The 16102-nt window shown below is 43.7% G+C and overlaps 1 protein-coding gene across 2 annotated transcripts in view; it reads right to left on the bottom strand.

Annotated features, from left to right (window-relative positions):
• Positions 1–270: 270 nt before the first annotated feature.
• The window catches only part of zswim6 (zinc finger SWIM-type containing 6), a 43088-nt gene continuing 27256 nt past the window's right edge, over positions 271–16102 (bottom strand). Inside the window, exons 4-14 of one of the 2 annotated variants that reach the window (XM_022757699.1) lie at positions 14136–14286; positions 12238–12437; positions 11594–11762; positions 11316–11462; positions 10774–10920; positions 9655–9915; positions 8593–8728; positions 3166–3323; positions 2819–2982; positions 1451–1532; positions 271–1332 (exon numbers count right to left, since the gene is read on the bottom strand). In XM_022757699.1, coding sequence (XP_022613420.1) covers positions 467–1332; positions 1451–1532; positions 2819–2982; positions 3166–3323; positions 8593–8728; positions 9655–9915; positions 10774–10920; positions 11316–11462; positions 11594–11762; positions 12238–12437; positions 14136–14286 — 2481 coding nt within the window. In that variant the 3' untranslated portion in view covers positions 271–466. Of the gene's footprint in view, positions 1333–1450; positions 1533–2818; positions 2983–3165; positions 3324–8592; positions 8729–9654; positions 9916–10773; positions 10921–11315; positions 11463–11593; positions 11765–12237; positions 12438–14135; positions 14287–16102 lie in introns of both variants that reach the window. The other variant, XM_022757698.1, reaches the window with a different exon arrangement.

The raw sequence follows: 16102 nt of genomic DNA, 5'->3' as shown, positions 1-16102 counted from the left end.
GCTTCAGCCACTTGACAACATATAACTCAATATACACTGAAAAAGGGAAAAATGATGTTTTAAATCATAAAAATAAAAGGAACAAAAATAAAAAAAAGCCATTTCACTTTTCATTTTCCTCTCGCACACATGTAGAGAAATACACACAACATTCACAACGTGACAAATTTCCTCTCTTCTGAAAAATAAAAACACTTCTGTACACATAGTAGTAATAATATTATTAATAATAATAATAGTAATAATGTTTATAACAATAACAACAGCAAGAACAATAATACCGCGTGTGGCTCTGTTGATTTTTTTGTCATCTTTTCCTTTCTCTTTTTGCTTCATTCTACAAGTCACATCCCTCTTTTTTACTTGTCTATCTTATAAGTCCAAAAGAAGTTCAAAAGGCAGACTCAAGTTAATAGAAAAGTACTAGAGTGGGGAGGGGAGCTTTTGGTGACCCCCAGCTTTACCCTCAGCCAAACCTCTCCCTCACCAGCATCATTAGTTTCTTTTTGCCCTTGTAGATCTGTTTCAGGTTGTCTATGAACTGGGTGAACTGGATGTGTCCGTCGTGAGCCATCATGAAAGTCTCCCGGGCTTTCCCCAGGAATTCAATGAATTCGCTGTAGTGGCGCGGGCTGATGTGTGTGAGCCGCGAGTGTGTGGTGTTGATGTAGGCCCCGATGGTTGCGTCCAGCAGCTGCCTGAGTGGCGCCTTGTCCAGGGACATCAGTTTCCCAGAGTTCCTGCGGCTGTGCAGTGCCGACACCATGCCCGGCGTGGTGAGCGTGCACCGCCGCAAAATGTCCGAGAGCACGGTGGCGCACTTCACGCTCTTGACCACCAGGGGGATAACAGCAGCTAACTCGTTCTTCCCCAGCGAGTGGCTGAGGGCGCAGGCCCACAGCACATCGTTGATGGCCGGGTGTGTGTCCTGGTTGTAACTGAGGTTCAGATGAGCCATAGCTAACGTCGCCAGCTTATAGGCTCTCATCGGGTAACCGCGGTGTTCCATGTAGCGAGCTATAGTGAACAGCTGTGTGTAGCTCATCCCTGTCGCCGCCGCGTCCAGTACAATCTGGTAGGCTGTCTCGAAGGCAATGTGGTCCTTTTCACAGAGTGTGAGAGCAGAGAGGGCGCAGTTCTGGGGGTCCTTCATGGCACACTGCAGGGCGAGGGTGCGGGCGGATGAAGCCAGGTTCTCCTGCTGGTGGCAGTCCAGGTGGAGGCGGACGATAGTGCTGTTGGACATGACAGTGGTGGCCACGATACTGGTGGCTTCTGTGGGGGTGAAGAGGGTGAACCAGCTCTGCATGATGCTGTCCAGCGCGTACACACCTGAAGGACACAAAGAGGACAGAATGAAGGGAAATGAACAGAAAATTGGAAAAACCTGTATATCTAGTAAATCTTAAAACAACCAAACAAAACCGGTTAACTAGCCGGGGTGACTTACCCACTTCAGTGGCACATGTGACTAACCAGCGCACCATCTCTCTCCTTCTCCAGTTTAATGTGGACAGAGTTATTCTCATCACCTGAGGAGGACGGAAAGGGGTGGAGCAGGGGGTGAGACAGGTGAGATACTTTCAACATTGATAGTTTTCCCACTGGAGACAATTCAAATATTTATGTTACCTAATTCAACTGACACTATAGTTGAACCAGTGTAAGGCCAAAGATTGTATTACATTTTCAACTATCATTAAGCAGATAAGTTTTTCCATGATTGATTTGTCATCAAAAATGCACAAACTTTTCTGTTTCACTTCACATGTGTATTTTCAAACTGGCTGAGGGACACAGCTGCTATGAGGATGACCAATCCTCAAGCAAACCATTTAAAGTAAATGGAGGGTATGGGGACATTACTAGAAATGGAGAGATGGAGACATCAGTTTGGTCTACTGCAGCAGTACGGGCCTGCTTGACAAATGTCAAGGAAGAAAGACTAAAGTAATTTAACAATTCTTCTCACCACCTTTTTCATTTTAAAATCCAAGCACAATATCAAACTTTACAAAGTGAAAAATCAAAATATAGAATGTGTGCAAGGAAAATTGTGCATTAAAAGAAAAAACAAGGTCTGATGATCACTTCAGTTTGTGGGTTTTTGATGGAAAATAATCTAGTTTCAAAAGAACATAAATAACCTGTGCAATGGCTTAAGTAAAAAAAAAAAAAAAATGTTAACGTGGTAACAAAAGTCTCAAAAACTCTGCACACATCTGCAACAGTTGTAACTAAAAATGTCATGTTTAGATTTTCAAAGATCTAAAGGACACAGAGAGTTTCGATCTGTAACGGTGCGGTAGACATCTCATGGGAGTCATGAGGTCTGGTGATTGCTCTGCATGGTTGTGTAATGGCCATGGAATATTGAGCCATTTTACAGGAAGAAGTGCAACCTTATAGCGCAAATAACAGTCCCACGACATGTTCCCATATTCCACAATGATAGTGCCACCGCAACTTTAAATTAGATGTTATGAACACCAGAAGAAAGCACTTCCATGGACCCAACAGATTTCTACAGAACTGGACCATTATGGCACACACAGTAGATTTCCTCCTCAAGAGCTGTGAGCTTTACCTGCAGAAAAATGATCAAATATCTCACTGCAGAAAGACAAGAATTAGTGGGATAAATTTCAAGAATTCAAAGGAGACTTACAGTTGTTTCAAGGAGAAACTCTAAAACTTATAAGGGCTTGTTATGAGTAGAATATCACACAAACTGAATTTAATACCACACATTTTTTTTTTTTTAACAACACACATATACACAGTGGAAGCCATTATTGACAAACATGTGTTGGTGTACCTGTAGTCCCAGCTCCAGAGAGACTTTGAGAAGTGTGATGTCAGGTAGGCTGTCCATCAAGGTGGCGATCTTGAACGCGTCCTGTGCCAGTTTGAAGATGTGAGACGAAGAGTGGATGTTTTTCTGGATGGACTCCAGGACTGTCTCCAGCCTCCGACTGTCACCTAGAAGGCGTACATGAAAAACGCAGGGATGTTTTAGAACAACGTGGAGATCACCGCTTGTATTTATTTGTTTGTGTGTGTGTGTGTGTGTGTGTGTTGCTAATACTATCTGAGAGTTAGCAGCATAGACCTTTTGCTGTGTACAATATGTGTTTGTATCAGTCACTGAGAGTACATCTGCACCTTTGGCAGCAGTGAGCATGGTGGAGGCCAGCTCACACTGCTGAGACTCTATGTGGCTCAGGGTGAACCAGCGCGGGTAGCGGTTGGGCACCACGGATACAATGTGGTGGGGTCGCGACAGGTCACCTGACGAGGCCGTTGACTCCAACACCGGCAACCTGGCGGAGAAACAGACACAGAAGGTGAGATCCAAGCAATGCTATTCCCCACAAAACAACTGACTTCAGTTCAATATATAATAATATAAAAACTGATCATGTTTTTAGAAAACTTCCAAAAATAATAATCTATTTTGAATGAGCCTGAAAAAAAATAATGTTGGCATGAAAAAGAGTGGCAGAGAAATGGAGGGACACCAAAGGTCCAGGAATCGTCAACATCACAGTGAGATCATTTCTTTCTTCAGACAGTCACAAGAAATACTGTACAGACAGAAGAAGTCTTCATTATGATGGTCTAAAAGTGACTTCAAAATGAAAATGACTTCAGTGATCACAGGGGGATTACAGTTACCCTAGCCCTGCAATTCACTTGCAACCTAGTATTTAATCACCCAGAAACTGAGGTATAATTAGTATTTTCTTCACTCTAATTGGTCATAATGAACTCAGAGCTGTGCAACACCTGCTAGAGGATGAAGGAGCTTCACTAGTTTCTCTCTCTCATTATAATAATACTGACAGGGCCAAGTCTTCACCAGCACCATGAGCACTACCACCATTACCACTGTGGCCAGCTCATCTCCTATTCTGCTTCACTTCTCTCCCTTCCGCTACCACCTCAGTTTCAAAGGTCTTCTTTCCTTCAGAAGACAACCTGGCCTTCTCTCAGCCAATCACAAAGCTAATTGAGTCCACAGGGAAATTAGGGAATTCACCTTCCAGCCCCGTAAGGCTGGACACACATCAAACAAATACCGACACACATGAATGAAGAGAGCCAGCGCACGCACGCGTACACACATACACACACACACACGCATGCATGCATGCACACACACACACTCAGATAGACACACATGCACCTGCCCTTTTTAAAACACATCAAAGCAGCCCAGTAAAAGCAATGCGATGCTAAATGCCAGTTTCAATTTCAGAGCAGAGTGCATGTGATACTGTTGCCACCTGAGTGAAGGCATGTACAAAAACAGCCTTCTATACTCTGTTTTGCCCATGAGGGCACAGTCGGCGCTCGTCTCTGAGAGAGAGAAGGTGACAAAAAACCCAGTCGAGATGCGTGCGAGTGTGAACACTCACACTTGGTGTAAAATGGAGATGTTTGAAAGCCCTAGCAACAGCCGGGTTCACTCCGCACACATCTAAAGAGCTGCTAAAAGCTTCCACCACACTGGGGCCTTCTGGAAGATTCCTGGGGTGTAGCAAAGCAAAAAAAAAAAAGCAAAAAAAAGGGCCCTGGGTAAAGATGGAGGCCTCATCAACATTCCTGTCTTTGTTTGGTTTTCACCAGAGAGCCAGAGGCCTCCATTGGATGGGAGCTTGAGAGGCTTGGCCTGCTGAAAAATAACCTCCTCAAAATGTTGGGAGGAAAATCCATACTGGGCTATTGTTCCATGAGAAACAAAAAAACATAAATGATAAAAAAAAAAAAAAAAAAAAAATCCTCATGGACTGCTCTGAGGCATTCAATCCAACCACAAAGTACAGTGAATTTCCTGCCACGGGTGCATTCTCATTGAGCACCTTGTAAACTCCTGCAAAATGGTGCACACTGGCAATAAACACGATCATCTTCTTTGCCCAATAACACTATGCAAACACTAAATTCAATGTCAAGTGTACTTAAAACATCAAATTAAACTCATATTTCTTTACAGCACTGTCATGGCTGGATATAAATGTGCAATCATCAATGATATATAAAATACTAGCAGAGTGAGCTGGAAGAGGCAATCAATCCTTGTGCGAGGCAGTGAGGAGGCGGAGCAGCTCAGGTGTCAAACGGGTCCTGTGGCACTGTAGCACCCTGTCACATCTGAAAGGGACACAGTCAAACTTATCGCAAAAGAAATATTCAAGGACGATGGTGAAGAGAGAGTCTCCATGTGGTGAAGATACACAGATAAGCAATCGGATATTCAAAAACAACTGTCGGGTTGTAGTTTTAGTAGAGCGGCAGGATCATCGTGACATATTGGAATACCCATTTAGGAAGAACAAAACGTTTAACAAGTGAAAGAGAAGAAGAAAGAGTCAGACGTTGATAAAAAGCAGCCCGCCAGGTTTTACCTAAATCCCGGGGCTCTTTGGGTTTCTGGTCAGCATCACCATGACTACTGACCTCTCTAGCTCACGCTCCTTCCTCCCCGCTGACTGTAAACACCCTTCACTTTCACAATCTATCAAGCACACATCTATCAGCTAAGTGACACATCCGCTGGAAGACCTCCACTCTATACACAAACGTTCAAGAGTTGGAAACCTTCAGGGTGCCTGACAGGAGGGATCAAGTCATACGTGACCTAAAGGGGTAACCCCAAATTTTAGTTCACAGCTCTTAAGTGCCTTGGATTCTTGAAATGACATCTGCTTTGGTTGACGCATTGTTTTCTGCAAAGCATCTAACTCATCATAATGTCATCGCAGTAAGGTGAAAATCTCTGCATCCAGAATTTTAAACTTCCCCATAATCTAAGACACCAAGGGTTGTAGGATTTGTAGTGATGGTGCAGTTGTTTGAACACAAATGAACTAAGTACTATGCTTCCTGATAGTACAAGTCCATTGTACAGAATACAACCCACCTATAGTTCAGACAGAAGTATTCCAGTTTTTAGTCCACTGCATCTACTTGACACCTATATTTACTTGTAACGTTTAAGACTATGATTCTTTATAAAAAGCATAAGATCAGTTTATGAAATATGAGGCACTATTGTCTTCATCATGGCCAGTACAACAACAGAACAATGCTGCTTACATGCTATGCATCAATAATGACTGTCCAAGAATATACAGTATTACAGTATATACAGTATATCATTATGAAGGGCTGTTATGAGTACTTCTACTTTTGATACATTTTGTTGCCAATACATCTGTACTCTTGCTTGAGTAAAAAGTTTCATTGTGTGGTGCTACTTATAATAATTCAAGTCCATCCATCCATCCATTTTCTACCGCTTATCCTCTAGTAGGGTCGCGGGGGGGCTGGAGCCTATCCCAGCATCCTTTCGGGCGAGAGGCGGGGGACTAATTTGGAGTAACCAATTAGCCTAGTCCCCATTTGCATGTCTTTGGACTGTGGGAGGAAGCCGGAGTACCCGGAGAGAACCCACACAAGCACGGGGAGAACATGCAAACTCCACACAGAAAGACCCCGAGCCCGAGCCGGGACTCGAACCCAGAACCTTCTTGCTGTGAGGCGACAGCGCTAACCACTGCACCACCGTGCCGCCCATAACTCAAGTCAATAATCGGAATATTTCCTCTGCCATTGTAACTATGGATTCCCAGCATCTTAATTCGAAAGTCTTGCTTTTTCATATAAACATTAGCGTGATGAAATGATGAAATGATGAAAAGAAGAAAATATAGAAAAATCATTGTATTTTCAGGGGGTCTCTACCAAACAGTTTGGCCTTACCTAAACAAAAAAGGATGCCAGCTACTTGTGAGTGTCATTGGCATATCATTGTCTGAGAATAACCTCAGACTGCAGTTATGATATACAGTGCGGTATTTTCAAAGATTATGGATTATGCAGAGGATCAAAAGGTTGTGGATTACAGCAGAGGATCTAGATTCATTAGCATTGGAAGACTTGAATCTCATATGGAAATCTCATATGATAACAGGCGGCTGGGATTTGTCTCTTTGGCTTCCAAAGAGCTGAGATAAGGACAGTCTCCGGAGAGGCGGCGAGCTGCTTCTTCTGTAGCTATAGTCAAATTCTGGGCAGCCCGTGAACCAGTAGGCAGCTCCTCTGTTTTTGTGTTGGCTGCTCACACCAAGCCATCGCACGGCATATGCTGCTCTCACACACTTTAATTAACCTCATCCATGGCGCACAAACACACACACACACGCAACACACTTTAAAACACTCTACTGGATGCGTGTTTGTGTATGGAGGCAGTCTGACTTCCTCTCATTTAAAGAAAAAAAAGCCACTTTAAGAGTAACTGTGAGAGGGAAGACAAATAGAGAGAGCAAGTGGAAAGTGGAAAAGTAGAGAGAGAGAGAGCAAGACTTTCTTTCTCTCCTTGTATCAATAATAGTGTTATAATGGGTTCATTAAAATAGCCCTGGTTCCTTTACCTCCTCCTCTATATTTAACTGTCCGCCGTCCCGTGGGAGCGGGGAGGTATATGCTATCATATTACACTACGCTACATTACACACATTCATTATGTGCTGAGTAGACACCCCTGGCTCCCAGGAGCACCCATAAGTGGCCATATTATTCTAAATCGCCAGTTTCACGCCACGGGAGGGAGGAATGGAGGAGGTGAGGGGAGGAAACGGGGAAGGTGAAGGGAAGTGGCAAAGGATGGTGGGGAGTGGCTGACTCAGGAAAAACAGGTTTGGGATGTGGATTTAGAGGCAAGGAGGGGACACGCAGCGGCTGGATGTGCAACCTTGAAACCACACGACCCCTCAATGAGAAATCCAGCCGTGTTGTTTTGGTTTTGGAAGCATGTTATTTCACTTCCTGATTGCTCCTAACTGGTTAACTGTAGGAAGGTGTGATTGTTGTCCTTTTGTTCTCTGCTTGTCCAGCTGTGACACACGATGGTGCAAGGAAAAACTCACTCCTCATCCATTCACTAATCATTTGCCAGTTCGACAGCGATGGACTCAGAGAGGCCTGGCTTTGTAGAAACACAACAAACATCTTCCCGACACTGCCCTCTCCCTGCTGGCCCTGCATGAGTATATGTGTGTGTGTATGTGTGTATGTGTGCTTCCTCCTCATTACAGCCACACTAATTACACTCTCATTAATGTAATTAATATTCACTGATCCAGCTCCCACTAGTCACAACATCAAAACAGCAGCGCAGACTGATTAACACACATACACATGTACACATTGTCCACAGATGGATACACACAGGAGCTTAATATAGAGAGATCAGCCACAATGACTGACTTTAAAGCTTGAGGAGAGCATGCAGAGAGATCACTATATGTTATCTTGCAATGTTTAGCTCACTTTAGTAGGAGTCATCACAACTTCAAACAAGTTATAGAGATGGAATCTGGACAAATCTAAATATGATCATTCAGTTTTAGGAGGTCAGTGGTTTTTTAAAAGGCTCCTTTAGACCAAATTTGGGAGGATTTTCTTTTCAAATCCAAAGGCCAGCAATTAATTCTTCAAATGAAAAATCAATAAAATTTGATTTACAAGGTTTTTGACATGATTACAGAAACACGTAAGCACACACAAAGGTAAGAGACGTACCGCATGGCTCTCAGTGCAATTTTGTACGCCAGTTCAGCGTCGTGAGGTAGGAGAGAGGTGAAGAGATAGCGGGCGAAGGTGTGCATGGGAACACTCTCTCTGTGGACGATCTCTCCGAGGCCAGAGTACGGACCAGCTGTTTGAAAAACACAGAAAATAAATACACACACACACACACACACACACACACACACACACACACAAACATAAAAAGGGGGGCTGTTTCTAGTGACGATGGAAATGGTTTCATCAAGTCAGTGCATTTTATGGTATAGACAATATAAATGGATAATTAACAAGTGTATTTTCATTTTGTTGTATACTGACTTGTGGTTTTTCTGTTGTATACAGAGTGACTTATCTGGTCTATCCCTTCCAGCCAGGAAGAGGCAAAGCCACGCAGCATTAAAACAAACCGTGACGTCAAAAACCATATGGTCGTGTGTGCAGACTTGGCCTCACGCTCTCTCCCTTCCCTCCCCCTCTTCCTGCACTTCCCCTCGTCTCTGGTGGGTTATTTTAAACCCCAACAGGCTCCTAAGCCACAGACCACATCACACAGTGGCGCGGCTGCAGCCTCCAGGGGCCCGCAGAGGCCTCAGAGCCTGGTGTTCTATTAGTAACGGAGCCAGAGGTGGGTGGTCGTGCCGGGACCGAGGCATGGCTGGGGTTAGGGTGGGGACTGGAGAGGAGACTGACTGGGCCAGGCCCTCCAGGATGTGCCACCTCCATCCTCCTCCTCCTTCTCCATTTCCCATAACCGAGCCCCATTCTGCTCCAGCTCCAGTCTTGTAAATGTACACACTGTTGTGTGTGCATGCATGTGTGTGCTGACACAATACCCCTGGTGTTACTGTGTAAAGAGCTCATTTTGGTCTGGCCCAGGGCAGCTCAGCCTCTGTTTGCACCACAAAATGAAAGGATAATAAATAGTGAGACAGAGTCCAATGTGTTATTTTTCTCCAATGTGAGGAGGTGTGTCTATGTATATGTGTGGAGACTGGGAGGTGTAGTGAATTAAAGGGAGAATGAGGGTGAAATAGAATCCGTCAGCTCCCTCACCCTCTAGCAGAAAGACGGCCTGTTTACGGAAGATTTTGACCAGGGAGTCGTCCAGTTCCACTTCTTGCAGCTTGGCCAATAGCTGCTCTTCATTGCGACACACCTTTTCTTGAGCGTACAGCCCGTCAGGCATCACCCGCTGCTGGCCTAAGCCAATCAGAGCCGTCTCCACTGCGAGGGCCACGTACGATTCGCCGTCTCCCAGCAATCGCTGCACAGGCATTCGCTGGAGGTCTGCTCGGCTTACAACACTGGAGCAGTCTGCGGAGAGGAGAGGGAAGCGAAAACACCAGAGGTAGATGAAGAGAAAGTGAGTTGAAACAAAGGAAGTGAGTTCTCATAAAGCGGCCAACTGTCTCCTATGGAAAACCACTCTGTGTCAGTCACAAAGTAGAGGTCTGAACCCAACAACGATCCAAAATAAAGATCAACGCCTCAGGAGCATTCCTCTATTCACTTCTCTACCTCAGAGGAGAGGGCTATTTCTGTGTGCAGAGGAGGCAATGAGGGACGGAGCGATCGTGGAGTGTAGGAGAGGAGAATTTAAAAAACATGAGAGGACACATTACAAGATAAGAAAAAGAGACAGACTGTGAATCTGCATTTAAACTAAAACTACTGATGAAAGCTGAAAAATAGGAAAGACCTGAAAATGCATCTTATTACACTACACTGACTAAAACTTACTCCTCTGTAGTCAACAAGGCAAGTAAGTGAGTGTAAATCATGTATCATGTCATTCCACATTTCAAATCAATCACTGGGACTAACATAAAGCATCTTGAAACATTTGTATTTATAAACATCTGTATAAATACAGAAATGTTTGCATACTTTCATGATTATAGCTGTGTTGGTTTTGTATATTGCTATATTTATGATATTGTTTTGTATGTGGTAGTTGTGTTACCGGTGAATACATATTATTATACAGCAAATGTCATATATATCATATACAAATCATATAGTATTAGTATGTGGTAATAAGAAAGCACACACAAAACATAAATAATGACCTGATTTTTTGGATTAGGTTCATATGCTGCCATAGAAGCAGAGATATATTTAAGTAATATGTGTAAATTTGTTGTATTCAGGAAACTACTTAGGGAGCAGTACCTGAGAGGTCTAAGCAGGTGTTGGAGCCCTCCTCTCCCGCTCGTCCTGACTCTGTCAGGGTGCTGAACAGGGTACCGATAGGATCCAGGGGGTGTCCCACCCAGCCCTCCATGTTGGTTATGGAGGTATGGCCTTTATGGAGCAACTCTGAGACGAGACAGAGCAGATAAAGACGCACTTAACACACACATACAGTATATTTACACATATATTTTTAACTGAAAATTTTTAGCTTTCACAATACAAACTGAAAACATTCTATAAAATGACCTGTACTAGAAAAATGAACAAGCTCTTAAATCAAATGAAATGAATAAGGACAATGAATAAAAAATAATTTTTCTTTTTGCCACTGGCAATTTCCTCTTCTCTTTTCTCTCCATGCTTTCATTGTTCTGTGATGTTATAGAGTAATAATATATGAGTTGGATGTATGCTGGTTTTGAGTGTGTGCATAATTAGTGAATTTGTGGGAATGCTTGCTGATTTATATTCTGAAAACTAAAAAAAAAAATCCTTGAATAGTGAAAAATTAGCTTTACCTTTCTTGTGCCGGCGGAAGTGCTCCAGTTGTCTCTGCTGTTGCCGTCGTAACGTGTTTACCACAGCGATGGCTAGTCGGAGGGCTTCTCTTGGGTAACCGTGTGAACGCAAAGCATCCACCCTGGCACAGGCCGTCGGGACATGTTCTGAGGAAAAGGCAAAGTTCAAACCACAATATTCTCTCCTTGGGGACACTGTACATTCTCAATCCCACCTGCTGAGCAGAATCTGACACATGCAATCACATACACAAACACTTATATACACAAAGACTCACCGTGCCACAAAGGCCACCCGCGTGAGTCGAAGAGGGAACCCTCCTGGTTGTCATGGTAACAGTAGTTGGCATAGAGGTCACTGGCAATAATGTGCTGGAGGTGTCGGTCCTGCCAGTGCAGGTCACAGGCCTCAATGGCCCGTGTGAACACAGTCCTGTGGGGGCGCATCTCTGCAGAAGAAGGAGGAGGAGGAGGATTTAATGCCTGATCGTGTGGTGGGAAAAAGGCAGATAGGGCCCACATGCATGGTCATTTGGCAGCTTTTTTAATACTAATATCATCTTAATTTTTGGTCATTAACATGAATGATTGTAAATAAACATAACTGTCACCTATAAGACTGGCAGCCTGAACTGGTTTCTACACCACAGAAACTCTGCTGATGTTTTAAAGGAAGTGAGCCTCTACGTTTGTCTAAACCGAGCGAAAGTGTTCAGGGTGAATGTGCTACATGGAAAAACAACTTTGAAGCAAAACAAAAGAGACAAGAATGAAGAATGGTTCTTTAGGTGAATAGGGATCCTCCATACACAAGAGGCAGAGGCTTCAATGCTGATGCTTTCAAATGCTACATGTAGCACCTCTGACCTTCACAACTGTGAGATACGTTATTGCAAAGTAAAGACATTATTGACAGACACACAAAACTTGTCAATCTCTGACCTTGGTTGCCATGGGCACCCTGAGGCAGTGAGTGGGTGAGGTTGGGCAGCTCGTTGCCGTGGTTACCATCCTCCCAGGGGCAGACGTCCACACTGTTCCATCTGCGCAGCTGGCGCAGCCATGATGACTTCTGCTCTGGTTTACAGTGCGGGTTCAGTACGATGCACATCCACAGGGCTCCTGGACACACACACACACAAAACATGAACACACACACACTTTAGTTACCTGCCCTACTTCCCAATGTGTGACAATGATGTAAGTAGTGAGTCATGCAACGCAGGAAGGTGAGATTTAAAATACAGTTATCATGCAAGATTAAAAGCTCAAGGCAGTTTTCAAAGACAGGCAACATCTGAACATTGGTTCTTTTTCTTTTAGAGTACATTTTCTATGCTGCCGCCATCTTGCACTGGAATACAAAACTCTGTGAAAACAGAGAACTTAACTAGTCCCGAGGCAATGCTGACTGCACACATATCATTTTGGAGTAAATTGGAACAAACAGAATATGAAAAGTGGCTACGTCTCCAAGGAGGCAAGCACATTCAGGGATTTTACTCTCAAGACTGCTGGAGATATGTACACTCAGTGTGTTTCTGTGTGTGTGTGTGTGTGTGTGTGTGTGTGTGTGTGTGTGTGTGTGTGTGTGTGTGTGTGTCTGTGTGTGTGTGCGCACGTGCGTGTGTGTGATCATGTTGTACGTATGTATGTGTGTAAAGGCAGAGAGAGTTTGGGAGGAAGGACGAAGACAAGGACAGAGACAGAACATGAAGAGAGAAAAGGAATACAAAAGGTGTAGAACAGAGGGAGGGCAGAAAAAAAAGGGGAGCAGAGAATGAAATGGGAGCGGAGATGATTTGGACGAGGAGACATGGGTGAGGACAAGTGAATGAGGCATGGCTTTGTGTCTGGAGGAGAGGAGTAGCTGCGGCTCAAAGAGGAGAAAGACAAAAGAGGGGGAGAGAGAGAGAGAGAGAGAGAGAGAGAGAGCGAGAGAGAGAGAGAGATAGAGAGAGCGGCGCCGAGAGGCAGCATTCACCACACATCAGGGGGAGTGATAAGGACTTGGGAAGAAGGGTTTGAAGTGTGGACTTCAAAGAGACCGTACACACACTTCCAAAAATACGTGGGATTGAAACAGATGAGATCACTGCGCTGTCCTCACAAAGTGCAGAACAAGACCAAAGGGAGAAAACGAACATCATCATCAACAACAACAGCAGCGGCGGCAGTAGCAGCAACCAAGACATTAGAGGAAAACAACAAAGACAGGAGACAGCACGACTGCTGTCCTGGAGATGTGCTCGCTGCTTTTGCGGTTTGTGAGGAAGTGTTTTGCTGTAGGTACAGTACGTCTGTCAAAGGAACTACACACTTTATCAAACCAAACGGCTGCAAGAGCGAGCAAGCACTCTGTCACATCGACTAAATATATGATGTGATGTGTTGGAAAACATAACGGAGGTCATAATATTTGGGGTTTTGATGGGGTTTGATGTGCCGCGTTAAATGGCTTGTAATTCACAAAGACACTCTAGCTGAGCTGCCAAACCTACATTCATAATGAGAGGAAGAAACCGGACTGTCAGTGAAGAGTGTGTGCGTCTGAGAGTGTGTGTCTGATTGGAAACAAAGGAAAAATAAACAAACAGGAAAAAATGTGTGTGTGTGTGTGTGTGTGTGTGTGTGTGTGTGTGTGTGTGTGTGTGTGTGTGTGTGTGTGTGTGTACGAGCACCTATGTGTCAATGTCTGAGTTCGATCACCCACCTTGCTAAATCTGTCTGTGCCGGTGCACATTGGTATGACAATCGGTGTGTGAGTGTATGTGTGTATGTGTGTATGTGTGTGTGTGTGTGATGTATCTTTCCCCTTACCCAGCTCATCCCAGAGCTGTCTGTACTTGTCGGTCATGGTGGTGCCCTGCTGTCTCCACAGTGCCAGCCGAGGGTCGGCCATGAACTGTTCTGTGATCAGTGTTAACATCCTCGCTCCGTTGGAGTCACGCATCTTCAGCATCTCCCTCACCTACAGGAGGAGAGAGGAGGGGACACAGGGAGGACAGTTACGTACAAGTGTAGCTTACACAAACAGGGACACACACACAGTCATACAAAGACACACCAACAAACAGCCCTCACAATTTACAGACAAGACATGCAGGACTACAGTGGACTGCACACTGCACAAACAAATGACACAAGAATTTGCACATTGAAAAATGCATATATTAAAGTTTATCAATGACAAAATCAAATGAGGACCAAAGCTTTTGTACAGCCTTGTTTGTTTGTGTATCTTTTAGATTGTTTTTCGATATCTATATTTATCTGTATCTGTATTTAGATATCTTTATTTATTCATGTATTTATTACCAATTCAACATTAACTTGTTTTAAGAAGACAGTATTCTGTATAATTTTCCATCTATTGTGTGTGAGCTGTTGATCTAGGTGGTGAGCTGCTGCATACAGTTGTTCTTAGTAAAATTGTATTGAATTGAACTGAATGGAAAGAAGTTGATAAACACCTCAGACAGCACTTTCTGACAATGCTTGACAAACATGCTTTAAAAGGACAGGCCCATATCCGCCTGCTAGGGTTATATCTATCTCACGGGTCCTGTATGTCTATAGAAACTGTTGGCAGAGGCCCATGCTGTGCAGTGGTCTCTTGTTTTTTTAGAGCTCGGTGTCAGCGAGCAACTGTAATGTCTCTCAAATGTTGCTGACACCTCTTCTTGCTTTTCATTCTCCAAATCTTGACGACCATTCAAACTAGTATCGGGCTTTCTGGGTAGTTCTGTGGTTTCATTTGAGAAACATTCTGCAGAAGTCACAAGGTCACATAGAAATTTAATTCACATACACAAGATGCAAACATAGCTACATTGTACTTAAGGGCTAAATATTTTAAGTACTTACTCATGCTTTTCAAATTAGAACTTCAGAGATCTGATATTAAAAAAAGAGCAAAATGTATTGCAACCACTCAGTAATATAACTATTTCTTTTTTTCCCCTCTCTGGTGCATGTCCAGCACCAGCACCATTTTCTCCTTATTTTCTCTTCACCTTCTCTTACTGGAGGATTTTCTGTGCGGTGCTAATCGCAAGGGGGACTCGTTTATTGTAAACTTTAGTGGTCAGCATCTTCTTGCAGCGGGAAACACAACTCTTGGGTGTGTGGGGATAAAAAAAAATAAAAATAAATCCAAGTAAACATCGGTTTAAACAGAGCTGCTACTTTTAAGAATTCAGGGTATTTTTAGGTGAAAAGTAATGAAAAATTAAATAATGGTGAGTGATTCCTAAATGTGCTTCACACACACACACACATGTTTTCTGTGAGTCACAACACTTCACAAACACAGACACAGAAACACTTACATACACAAATGCGTATAGAGTACATCTTTTTGTTATTTGAGGCCAGCTTTGTGTACATGAGTGTGTACATGCCTCAATGTGGGGGTGTGAGTGTGTATGTGTCTGTGTCTGTGCAATTGTACAGTGGCTGTCATTGTGCGTGCGTGTGTGTGTGTGTGTGTGTGCTGAAAAGGATATAACAGGCATCAAAGAGCATGAAGCAGAGAGACGTTCTAAAAGCTGGGCAGGGTGGATGATAATGGCCTTGGCTTGCAGTCTTTACATAGTATACAGCACATTAATGCTGGCCTAACTCTGGTTCTGTAATACCAGGCAGCAGAGAGAACCACACATCTCTCATGTGATCATTTAATAGTGGGTAGAAAGTAGTGCAAGCTTTCCCTCTTTCTATACTTCTTTCTCTCTCTTTAAATTGCATTTTGCGCTTAGCTATAGCTAATTGCAGAAGGTAATGTG

Source organism: Seriola dumerili, unplaced genomic scaffold (genome assembly GCF_002260705.1).
Source record: "Seriola dumerili isolate Sdu_G_001 unplaced genomic scaffold, Sdu_1.0 BDQW01000290.1, whole genome shotgun sequence".
In the NCBI taxonomy this organism is placed as follows: domain Eukaryota; kingdom Metazoa; phylum Chordata; class Actinopteri; order Carangiformes; family Carangidae; genus Seriola; species Seriola dumerili.
This window is presented reverse-complemented; position numbering and strand designations above follow the sequence as displayed.